This window comes from Rutilus rutilus (genome assembly GCF_951802725.1).
Source record: "Rutilus rutilus genome assembly, chromosome: 6".
In the NCBI taxonomy this organism is placed as follows: Eukaryota; Metazoa; Chordata; class Actinopteri; order Cypriniformes; family Leuciscidae; genus Rutilus; species Rutilus rutilus.
In genome coordinates, this window is record NC_140214.1 from 25,943,012 (window position 1) to 25,954,838 (window position 11,827).

Consider the following 11,827-nt stretch of genomic DNA (forward strand, 5'->3'; position numbering starts at 1 on the left):
AAAATTGTACTGATATAATGAGAAATGAACTGTGTGACCATTACAGTGCTCATGGTGATATAGTGACCTCATGGACAACACAACTATCCAAAGTACACTAAAGGATAATGGGGTTTCATAATTAGGTATTTTGTATAGATGACCTTACACAAATTGACCATGGTAACCATAGCTGCAGACAAAGTATGATGACAATTCAGGCATCAAGTCTCATGTTCACAGTGTGTGTATATGATTGGTCCTATAAGGCTCCTTTTACAAAGTAAGGCTGACCTTCACATCATATTTATATCATGGTAACCATCCCACATGAATTTATTATTATTTTACAGAAATAACAATAAATTAGGCCTAATATTGTATTTTGCTGGAAATTATTACACTGGAAATTATGGTAATTTTTTTGTAAGGGGAGACCCTGCTGAAAAAACAAAACAATAGAAACCATCACAGAATTTCTAATGGTTTCCACTTAAAATACCATTACAAACCATCAAGCGTTAACCATTAAAACCATCACCTAATGGTTCCAGTTTCAGTGTTGCGGTTTTCCCGCAGAATTGGGCTACTTAAACTGCTGCGGGTGCGTGTGGGGGTTCTCCTTGAAACAATGTAAAAATATTTTTTTGTTTATTTTTATTCCATTACTTTAAGTAGTAGGCCTATGGTATTTTGGGCAGCAATTTCTGTGTGTCGGCTTCGTTTGGCCTACTACCATAAGCGATGAAGAAGCTGAGCACATATAGCTGATGATGATGATGAGAGTAGTTTTCCTCCCCCCTAAACACTCATTGAACACATGCACACATGCCCACCCGCTCATTCAGTCACACCACTGATGCACTGATCAACATGGGCTCCTGTGCAACCTGTTACTGCCAACATGAATGGAAAATATTACAACTCTGAATGATTATCTTTTCATTTTGTAAAGAATATTCGTTTACTGAGAGAAATATTGTAAGTCAGAATCTGCCGAGACTCGAATCCAGCGCATGGAGCGCGGCTGACGTGCATTGAGTGACAGGAGTATTGATCTTAATATGAGTTGGGTAGCGGAACCCGCGTGAAAGACGCCGTATATTATAGGACGGCGTTTTCGACTTCGGGAATTAAACGACAGGCTTCGCACGTATATCCTACCCATAGAAATTCATCATCAAGCCTGTATAATTCTTCTGGACGTCGACTAAGCGGTAAGACATTTTCTTGTTCAAGAAGAGACGCTGATAATATTTCTAAATCACTGCCTAGTCTTCATAAAGCATGAAAAGCTCGCGTGTATTTGTTTAAACGATGTCTTTCACCACATTTAATCGTCTCATGCGCTTATCACATCCGGTAGGGGTAAAACCAGCATTGAGGTTGCTCATTGCGCTCCTATTAGTACCTACGCATTTAACAGATTCATCACACAGTTAATGAAACAATGTAATTTAAACGGGTATTGTGTGAAATGATTAGCTTCCTAAGTCTTCATAAAGTAATTGTGACCTTGGTGTTGTGAAAAGCTCCAGTACAGCTGCATATAAGGGAAAATGGGACTGTGAAAACATCTTCTTTTTTTTCAGCGTCATATGACTTGAGTAATGAGCCATTCACTGTCAAAAATGTCACATTATATAGTAAATGGAAAATGTTACAGTAAAACCTGTTAATTAGTTATCTGTAAGTTAGTTTAAGATATTGTAACTGTATATTGTAATTGTAATTTTTACAAAAACTTAGTTCACCCAAAAATTCTGTCATCATTTACTCACCCTCGTGTCATCCAAACCTCTAAGTCTTTTGTTCATCTTTGGAACACAAATAAAGATATTTTTAATACAATCACAGAGCTTTCTGTCACTCCACTGACAGCTACGCAACTGACACTTTGATGCTTCAAAAAGTTCATAAAGAGATTGTAAAACGAATCCATATGAATAGAGCGGTTTAGTCAAAATTTTCTGAAGAGACACGATCACTTTATATGATAAACAGATTTAATTTAAGCTTTTATTCACATAAACATTCATCAACTCACACATCAGTTGTGGTAAACAGAAGCTCATGCATGTTCGCTTGATGTGCGAGAACCAATGAGGTTCATTCTCGTGTTACGGAGCACGTTTGAGCTTCCGCAAGAACCAATGAGGTTCATTCTCATGTTACGCAGCAAGTTTGAGCTTCTGCAAGAACCAGTGAGGTTAATTCTCGTATTACAGAGCACGTTGGAGCTTCTGCAGGAACCAATGATGTTAATTCTCGTATTACAGAGCACGTTGGAGCTTCTGCAGGAACCAATGATGTTCATTCTCGTGTTACGGAGCACTTTTGAGCTTCCGTAAGAACCAATGAGGTTCATTCTTGTGTTACGCAGCTAGTTTGAGCTTCTGCAAAAACCAATGAGGTTCATTCTTGTGTTACGCAGCACGTTTGAGCTTCTGCAAGAACCAATGAGGTTCATTCTCGTGTTATGCAGCAAGTTTGAGCTTCTGCAAGAACCAATGAGGTTCATTCTCGTGTTACGGAGCACGTTTGAGCTTCTGCAGGAACCAATGAGGTTCATTCTCGTGTTACGGAGCACGTTTGAGCTTCTGCAGGAACCAATGAGGTTAATTCTCGTGTTATGGAGCACGTTTGAGCTTCTGCAAGAACCAATGAGGTTTGTTCTCGCGCATCAAACAAGTTCGGTTGAGCTTCTGTTTATGTTCGCTTAAGTTTATATGTGAATAAAAGCCTAAATTTGATCTGTTCATCATATACAGTGAGGAAAATAAGTATTTGAACACCCTGCTATTTTGCAAGTTCTCCCACTTGGAAATCATGGAGGGGTCTGAAATTGTCATCGTAGGTGCATGTCCACTGTGAGAGACATAATCTAAAAAAAAAAATCCAGAAATCACAATATATGATTTTTTTACTATTTATTTGTATGATACAGCTGCAAATAAGTATTTGAACACCTGTCTATCAGCTAGAATTCTGACCCTCAAAGACCTGTTAGTCTGCCTTTAAAATGTCCACCTCCACTCCATTTATTATCCTAAATTAGATGCACCTGTTTGAGGTCGTTAGCTGCATAAAGACACCTGTCCACCCCATACAATCAGTAAGAATCCAACTACTAACATGGCCAAGACCAAAGAGCTGTCCAAAGACACTAGAGACAAAATTGTACACCTCCACAAGGCTGGAAAGGGCTAAGGGGAAATTGCCAAGCAGCTTGGTGAAAAAAGGTCCACTGTTGGAGCAATCATTAGAAAATGGAAGAAGCTAAACATGACTGTCAATCTCCCTCGGACTGGGGCTCCATGCAAGATCTCACCTCGTGGGGTCTCAATGATCCTAAGAAAGGTGAGAAATCAGCCCAGAACTACACGGGAGGAGCTGGTCAATGACCTGAAAAGAGCTGGGACCACCGTTTCCAAGGTTACTGTTGGTAATACACTAAGACGTCATGGTTTGAAATCATGCATGGCACGGAAGGTTCCCCTGCTTAAACCAGCACATGTCAAGGCCCGTCTTAAGTTTGCCAATGACCATTTGGATGATCCAGAGGAGTCATGGGAGAAAGTCATGTGGTCAGATGAGACCAAAATAGAACTTTTTGGTCATAATTCCACTAAACGTGTTTGGAGGAAGAAGAATGATGAGTACCATGCCAAGAACACCATCCCTACTGTGAAGCATGGGGGTGGTAGCATCATGCTTTGGGGGTGTTTTTCTGCACAGGGCGACTGCACTGTATTAAGGAGAGGATGACCGGGGCCATGTATTGCGAGATTTTGGGGAACAACCTCCTTCTCTCAGTTAGAGCATTGAAGATGGGTCGAGGCTGGGTCTTCAAATATGACAATGATCCGAAGCACACAGCCAGGATAACCAAGGAGTGGCTCTGTAAGAAGCATATCAAGGTTCTGGCGTGGCCTAGCCAGTCTCCAGACCTAAACCCAATAGAGAATCTTTGGAGGGAGCTCAAACTCCGTGTTTCTCAGCGACAGCCCAGAAACCTGACTGATCTAGAGAAGATCTGTGTGGAGGAGTGGGCCAAAATCCCTCCTGCAGTGTGTGCAAACCTGGAAACTACAGGAAACGTTTGACCTCTGTAATTGCAAACAAAGGCTACTGTACCAAATATTAACATTGATTTTCTCAGGTGTTCAAATACTTATTTGCAGCTGTATCATACAAATAAATAGTTAAAAAATCATACATTGTGATTTCTGGATTTTTTTTTTTGATTATGTCTCTCACAGTGGACATGCACCTACGATGACAATTTCAGACCCCTCCATGATTTCTAAGTGGGAGAACGTGCAAAATAGCAGGGTGTTCAAATACTTATTTTCCTCACTGTAAAGCGATCGTGTCTCTTCAGAAAATTTGGACTAAACCGCTCAATTTAAATGGATCAATGGTAGTTGTGTGAACTGTCAATGGAGGGACAGAACTGGCTTAGATTTAATTAAAAATATCTTCATTTGTGTTCCGAAGATGAATGAAAGTCTTACAGGTTTGGAACGACATGAGAGTGAGAAATTGACATTTTATTTTTGGCTGAACTAACCCTTTAAAGGGATAGTTCACCCCAAAATTAAAAATTAGCCCATCATTTTCTCACCCTGAAGCCATCCTAGGTGTATATGGCATTCTTCATTCAGACGAATACAATCTGAGTTAGGCCTATATGAGCGGAGTTATAATGAGCGTTCGTCAAGGTTATCAAGGGTTCAAGGGTTTGGTGTAAATTGATGCGTAGGCCGCCTGCCGGAAGCTAGTTATTTTAGTCGACAAAGTTTTGAATATGGATATTTTTCTTACACAAATGCATCCCTGCAGAGCCGTGGAGCACTTTAATCATGAATAAATGCGCTTTGATGGACTTCCAAAGTCATACAGCCATTCACTCCCATTATCAAGCTTGGAAGAGTCAGGACTTTTTTTTAATACAACTCAGATTGTATTCATCTGAAAGAAGAATGCCATATACACCTAGGATGACTTCAGGGTGAGTAAATCATGGGCTAATTTTCATTTTTGGGTGAACTATCCCTTTAATTTCAAAATTCTGAATTACTTTATAATTTACATTAAACTTACCACAGAAACTGATTTCGCCAAGTATATGTTCCTGGATCAACATCTTTGTTGATCCTGGAACAATATTCCATTCAACCAATCAGATTTGAGGGTCAAATGTACAGTTTATGTCAAATTTAGTCTTACAACCAGGGTTAGGTGTTTCTACATTAGTGTTATTAACCTATCATTTCCCTTTGATTTTAGGGATAAGTTACAAGTTTTAGTGTCAAATGTAGTGTTTGTCTTTATGTGCTCTGTCTTTATTATTATTGACCACAGTTGCTGGAGAAGTCAACTTTGATGAAGTTTAAGTCATGTGGCCTTCCATTTAACCACCTGTGTTATTCCCAGTAATTTAATTACATTCAACAATAACAAACAGATTCTAATAGCTCAATAAATGGCATCTCATAATGCTTGTTACATTAAAGTTCTGACAGCACTTGCAGTTTATAATAAATTATGCCACTCATTCTGTTTCTTCACTACAGGTAGCTTCCCAGCCGTATGAAGCAAGCACCCATTAAGAAGCAATGCTCTTTTCCTACAATTTGCTGATAAGGACTTGGCGGTTGTGAGTGGGGTTGTGGCAGCAACGCTGTAACTGTGACCCTCGCCAATATGGTTTGCAGTGAACAGAGTTCTGGCACATCAGTGCCCAAAAAGGAAACACAGACCCGCAAGAAGCGGAAATCCCGCCCTCAGGGTCTACCTTCTCCTGCCCTTTGCTGCGCATGCGGATTGTGTATTATGTTGGCGGGCATCAACATCACCTTAGTGGGCGCCTTCGCCTTCAGCACGCTTGTACCCTCTAGCAATCCCCCAATCATCATCGGACCGATACTCTTGCTGGTGGCGTTCTCCTTCTTTGGGGCTTGTTGCATCTGCAGCCGCTTGCCTCCGCCTCAGAGCTCTCGTCGGTCCAAAGCAGGTGGCGGTCTGGGCTTTATGGGTCGGGGCGGAGGGGGGTTAGGTGGAGGGGCAGCATTTGAGATCGAGACCAGCGAGCACACAATGCAGGACACCACAGCTGTGCAGCTCAGCCCCACCAACTCCCCCTGCTCCTCTCACGCCTCCAGCCCCGAAAGAGAGGCTCCCGCCACTGCCGCCAATGCCACCGTCCCCGCCCCGGAATACGTCCCTCCACGAGCCTGCAAGCTCTTCACTATGGAGGCCAACGGACCCAGCTCAGCAGCCTTTTCTGCTTCTACAGGGGGTGGAGGGGCGGTCCGGCTCACTTTGCCCTCAGACTGCGCCGCCACTTAAAGCTACCAATTTAGGTCGCTCTCTGAAGAAGGGCTGGTATTACGTTATGTAAATAGTTTTCAGAAGGGAAGACAAGCACTGTGTGTGAAGAATTCATTTGATTAGCACAGCTGGCTTGCGCCACAAGGTGCAATAACAATTGAAACGTTCGCATAAATCCAGCAGGTTGCTTTTTGGAGTCCGCGAGGCCCAAGCCATGTGTTCCCTAATAAAAATGACAGAGGTATGTGAGAAGCATATGAAGAGCTTTTTGTGTTCTCTTATGCTCTCGTATCCAAAGACAGAGAGCCTTGAAAGGTGAATCACTGTGGCGTGCTTCACATATTCATACTGTGCCACTGTTACTCAGAGCATTCACAGTTACTGCGCTCAGAAGAGACAGAATCAGCTGTTGTGTAAAGATGGCTTTGGAGACGAGCCTAAGAAACAGAACGGAGAAAGACATTAGACTGCGCATTGTCATATGTCAGTGCACAGACCAAAAAACAGAGATGTTGTATATTTTCTCTTAAATATTTTGTCTTTGTCATTTTAAACATTAAAATACATTCAAGGGTAAACAGTCTTTTTTCGATGACACTCTGTGGCCGAACACTTTGGATTTTGTCTTTATCGGATGCTTAAAAAAAAACACCACGACACTGTGCGGAAGTACTGATGCTTTTTTCTTGTGACTTAGAAAACGAGGTTGCTAAGCAGTGCCATAGTTCGAGTTCAAATTGGACAGGTAGTTCGACTTCAATGACAGACGGAATAAACACTTTTATAGAAATTAAAATGATAAGCGTATCCGCGTTATTCAGCTTGTACTCGTTCTGTTGTTGCAATTTGTTTGTTCATGAGAGATGTGACATTATTTAATGAACCAACAGCCCATTTTTCTGTAAAAAAGAAACTAGCCGCAAGCCTTCAGTCTTTATTTTACACTGTGGTTTATAATGCTGCCAAGTAAAACGATATTTCTTTCCCTTCCCTTATGATTGCCAAAGGCTGTTTTCTCCTCCTAGTATCCCTCTTCTGTTGTCAATACTTGTCTAACGTCAACAGCACCGTAACATCTGAATATACTGCCTACATCTGCTCACAGTATTCCTCCACAAAATGTCTCACTGTCTCTGTGCCCCCTGGTTTTCCTTTGCCATTTGAAAGCAAGAGCCAGAATTGTTCTCAAACATGGCCTCCATCACTGACCCACACTGATGGTTCAAACCAAACAGCGAAATAATTTCCCTCATGTTGATTCTACCAGAGAGTTCAGCTAAAAGCAGCTTTCGGTCACCGAAAAAGCAAAGGACATTATCCAGTTATAATTTCTTTTAAATTAATACGATCTAATGAAGTTTTTAAAGGTAGCTACGGTTTTAGATTTTCTCTCGTTGTCATATTCATCAGTTCCAACCAGATAAAAGGGCTGATTTGTACTGTAATAATTCTGTACTGGTGTTTCTTTTCATTTGCATCCGTTCATGTACTTTCATCTGTGTAATATAGTGCTGTATATTTATTATAAGTCATATGGGTGATGAGTGCTGAAGAAAGCGCAACATGTATTGCATGCTTACAAAAAGTGCATCATAAATCCTCAATGAATTCAAGAGAAACATTAAACTCATGGATCCGCTTGTTTGTCACAGGATTGTGAGCTTTCCATGTAGTTTTAGGGAAACAAGAGAAGTTGGATAGGGAGCCATGGAAACATTGGCATGCTTATATAATATTAGACCCTACAAACTACTATACGTCCATCTTTGTTTGTAAGCTGCTATTTGCCATCTACACATCTGCTATAGTCTGAATGAATTGAATGCTGCCTTAATAATGACAGTGATCTCAGGATCAAACCAGTGAGGGCTACTCAAATGTCAAATCAGAACATTTGGTTATGTGGTATTGCTGTGTTTATAGAGATGTGTTCATTACTTTCTACCATGTGTGTTTTCAAACAGGTATTTAAATGGAGGGAAGTGCAATGAGATGCGGGTTGAAAGGTTTTGATAATGCCGATTTGCGTTATTGTTATTAATTTGGCAAAAGGCCACATTGAGTAAAATGTTTGAAGTATTGTTGGCACTGAAAAATTGAATTGTGTGTTTTGTAAGTTGTACACATCATAATTATACACTGTTTAACTCCCACATGCATAATTCAATTAGAATTGTGTCCACACCTGTTTTGACTCCTGTCTTTTCTGAACCCTTCTCTTTGTTCTTTTGAGTACATCTGTGAAAAGATAATGAAAAAACACTATTGGCATGCCAGAATATACATTAAAAGCAAGATTCTTAAATGCTGTTTGACATTTTGTCATTTCAAGCAATATAAAACTGCATTTGATGTGACGTGTGGCTACAATGGTTGCGAGGCTGATCCCATTTACTTCACTGGACTGACATGCCATATGGATAGCTATATGAGGTAGATAGAGGTTCAATTACTTTTCACATATGCTTACCTGTTAAGAAAATAGTATGTGAAGAAGCAAGCTCATAGCTGAAACTGTGTCATTATCTGGGATGTTCACTTTCTAGTCACAAAACCAAATTCAGCCACTAGAATCTAAAAAAAATCATGATTATAAAAATGTTTAATGTGATTTATACAGATAAAAAATAACATCAAAAAAAGGTCCACCCCTAAATGTAACTGTCAGTGAGGTGTAAGCAGATCGTTCAAAAACTCACAAAAATAAGATTGTACAAATTCATATGAATTAGCCACCAATTCACCAAACCATAAAATAGTTACAAATTGTTATGAGCGTTGGCTTTATAAGAGGTTCACACGATAGATTTACTTACCATCTTTAAAGCCCCCAAGAAATTCACAATTCTTGCTTTTTTATGGAATACTGCATTCATCATTTCATTCAATTATTTATATAGCACAAATAAACATTGTGTAATGTAATCATTATTAATAATTTATCTGTGCACATCATTATTTTTTTTCTAAATTGATGTAAAATTCAGCATGATGATGTGTTCACTGGTGCAAGGGGACACGAGATCACACACTGAAAAAAATGTGTTGTCAGTTCAACTCAGAAAATGTACTTCATGTGGTAACATCTAAAATAACTTGTTTTCCACCTTGATGTAAATACACTTAAAACATTTATTCATTACCATTACTTAATTGAAGAAATTTTTACACATAACTTAATTTAGTTTATTCAAAATAAATCAGTTTAGTTGGGTCAACAGTGTCGTTCATCATTATGCACAATGTATATAATCGTAAGCCTAAGTAGTTTGTAGAGCGATGCTTTTAAGAAATGCAGCCCTGGGCAGTGGATCTGTACTTCCCAGCATGCTTTGCAAGGGACTGCATTAGGAGAGTAAATTTAGGAAATAAGTAAGTGTTATTTTATGTGTTTTTCAGTAAATGGAAAGATGTTGGTAGTTTATGTTAATGTTTAATGTTCAGTTTTGTTGGGCATTTAGGAGTTTCTGTTATTGAATTTTGTGGCTACCATTGTGCTGAGGAGTAGCACTGTCAATTGTGATTTTAACTTTGATGCAACATATTAATGTGTATAATAACCCCAAATCACAATTTCTCATTGAAGCAAAATTTGCCAATCAGCAAGGAGTGGACAAATACAAACCTTTTCTTATTTGTCCTTCATGGCATCTCCTGTAGCTGACACAAATTATGACTATACTGCCCTCTATAGGTGTGGTGCAGTCGTAGTGTGCATGTGTCCATCTTGAGCTTTATTGGAAATTGTATATTGGGGTTAATGTAACTCAACTGAGTTAAAACAGCATACCCTTGTTTTATGTTAGCCTACATAAACCTGACTGAATTAGGTTACAACCACAAAATTAGAATTTAGGTAGAATCAGGGTAGAAATACCTCCTTAAAGCAACAACTGCACGTTCACTTTTTACAGTGCAGCCCTACATTTTTTCTTGTTTGAGAAGCTGTTTCACTTGGATATACGTCACAATAGGGAAGAAAACACTATTGTAACTTCCGTTTCATGCCGACTTTAAAGAGTACCACTTGCCTGCAGCTGAATATCCCACTATATCAAGGGTGTCTTACCCTGCCCTAAAAAAATAAAAATAATCTAAATTGTACAAAAAACCCTACAATTTAAGACCAGAAACGCGTCATGTAACTGTAAGAGTTGAACTGATTATGCGCTTGTTTGTATGGAAGTTTGTGAATTATTAACTTATGCTGCCTTCACGTGCTAACGGAAATGTCCTACTTCCTACTTCTGAAGTTTTGATTACAAGTTCTTCGCATTTAAGTGCTGTGTTGTTGGAAAGAACAGAAACCATGGAGGACACCAGGTTTATTCTTTCCTATTGGTAAAATTGTATTAAAGCCAAAATGATACTTAACGTTCCATTCAATGGCAAACATTCACCACACTATCTATGGTCAGCTTGCTGACGACTCTGGAATTTAGGTCAAATACAGGCTATTTTTGCTGTGTATAGGCTAATACATACAATACGCTTCAAATGATTATTCATATATGTAAATATGCACTAGTTTAACAACGAGACAAGGCGATGTAGCGGTTGTGAAAACAAAAAAAAACGAATAAAGAATAATCACAGCAGCAAGTTGGAGCTAAACTCTGCAGGACAGTGGCCCTCCAGGACCGAGTTTGGGCACCCCTGCAATAGGCCTATATAAATGAGACTGTGGCTATAGTTGTGACAGTGCAAAGTGTGTAACGTCCAATGTGTGTTATGGTTTCAAACACCTCATTCAACCCCCTCTTAAATTAACGTAGCCTAACTTTTGTGCTCCAAGCTAAATTTTTGCTAAGGTGTTGGATAAACAGGAGAACACAATACAACCACACTGCAAAACAGACAAGTCAACTAGCCTATGTGAACAACTAGGCTATATAATCAAATGTTGTTACAAGTTTAAAACATTTTTGTTTCATCCACTGAAATTTTTTAAAGACAACACTTGAGACATGCAGAGTTAATACACCTACCATGCTGATAACATTAGGCTACACTCTTATGGTTGCTCGTGAAGCTGTCCGTATTTTGGAAATTCGCTTCAGCTCATATAAGTGTAATGTTCCAATCAATCCAGGCGGGAAAGCTGAGAAAGAAAAAGAAAATTTGTTATGTGTGTGTGCTTAATTGTCAATTTATAAAACGTGACTGTGTTCTCCAACGGATTTTACTGGCAGACAGCGCCCTCAGTCGTTCTTTCATGAAACTACAGGTCAGAAGCATCAACTAAATTTAAAAATAATTAAATATGGTTCATGACAATCTGGTTATTAAAAAAATACTTACCTACTAAATTATTTTTAAAAAAAGATTTAATATATATATTAAAAAAAAAAATACAATATATTTAGTTTGCACTTCCACACTCCTTTGGCATCTCTAAGCTCAGCTTTTTTGGTTCAAAAAAATTCTCGGTTTGTTTCAGTAGTGAAACCTTTTTCCACCAGAGGGTACTAGTCACAAATTTATTATAACACTAGAATCTTTTAGCTTCATC

The 11,827-nt window shown here is 39.1% G+C and overlaps 1 protein-coding gene and 1 long non-coding RNA gene across 3 annotated transcripts; one reads left to right on the forward strand and one right to left on the reverse strand.

Moving 5' to 3' along the window:
• The first annotated feature begins 828 nt into the window (after positions 1-828).
• On the forward strand, positions 829-8,499 carry tmem275a (transmembrane protein 275a). Of its 2 annotated transcripts, none has more exons than XM_084411786.1 (2): positions 829-1,196; positions 5,559-8,499. In XM_084411786.1, the coding sequence occupies exon 2, from the start codon at positions 5,689-5,691 to the stop codon at positions 6,331-6,333; it is 645 nt and encodes a 214-aa protein (XP_084267912.1). In that variant the 5' UTR covers positions 829-1,196; positions 5,559-5,688; the 3' UTR covers positions 6,334-8,499. The 2 variants fall into 2 exon arrangements, with proteins under 2 accessions (XP_084267912.1, XP_084267913.1); XM_084411787.1 differs by lacking the exon at positions 829-1,196 and adding an exon at positions 4,900-4,993.
• Positions 5,315-11,503, reverse strand: LOC311292197. The gene is made up of 4 exons (XR_014627681.1): positions 11,304-11,503; positions 8,786-8,889; positions 8,501-8,553; positions 5,315-6,752 (listed from the first exon to the last, which is right to left on the reverse strand). It is a non-coding gene; the product is annotated as an uncharacterized lncRNA (long non-coding RNA).
• Between the last annotated feature and the right edge of the window lie 324 nt (positions 11,504-11,827).

What these genes read in the sequence shown, in the direction of transcription:
- tmem275a (XM_084411786.1), top strand. Translation starts at nt 5,689, where the DNA reads ATGGTTTGCAGTGAACAGAGTTCTGGCACATCAGTGCCCAAAAAGGAA.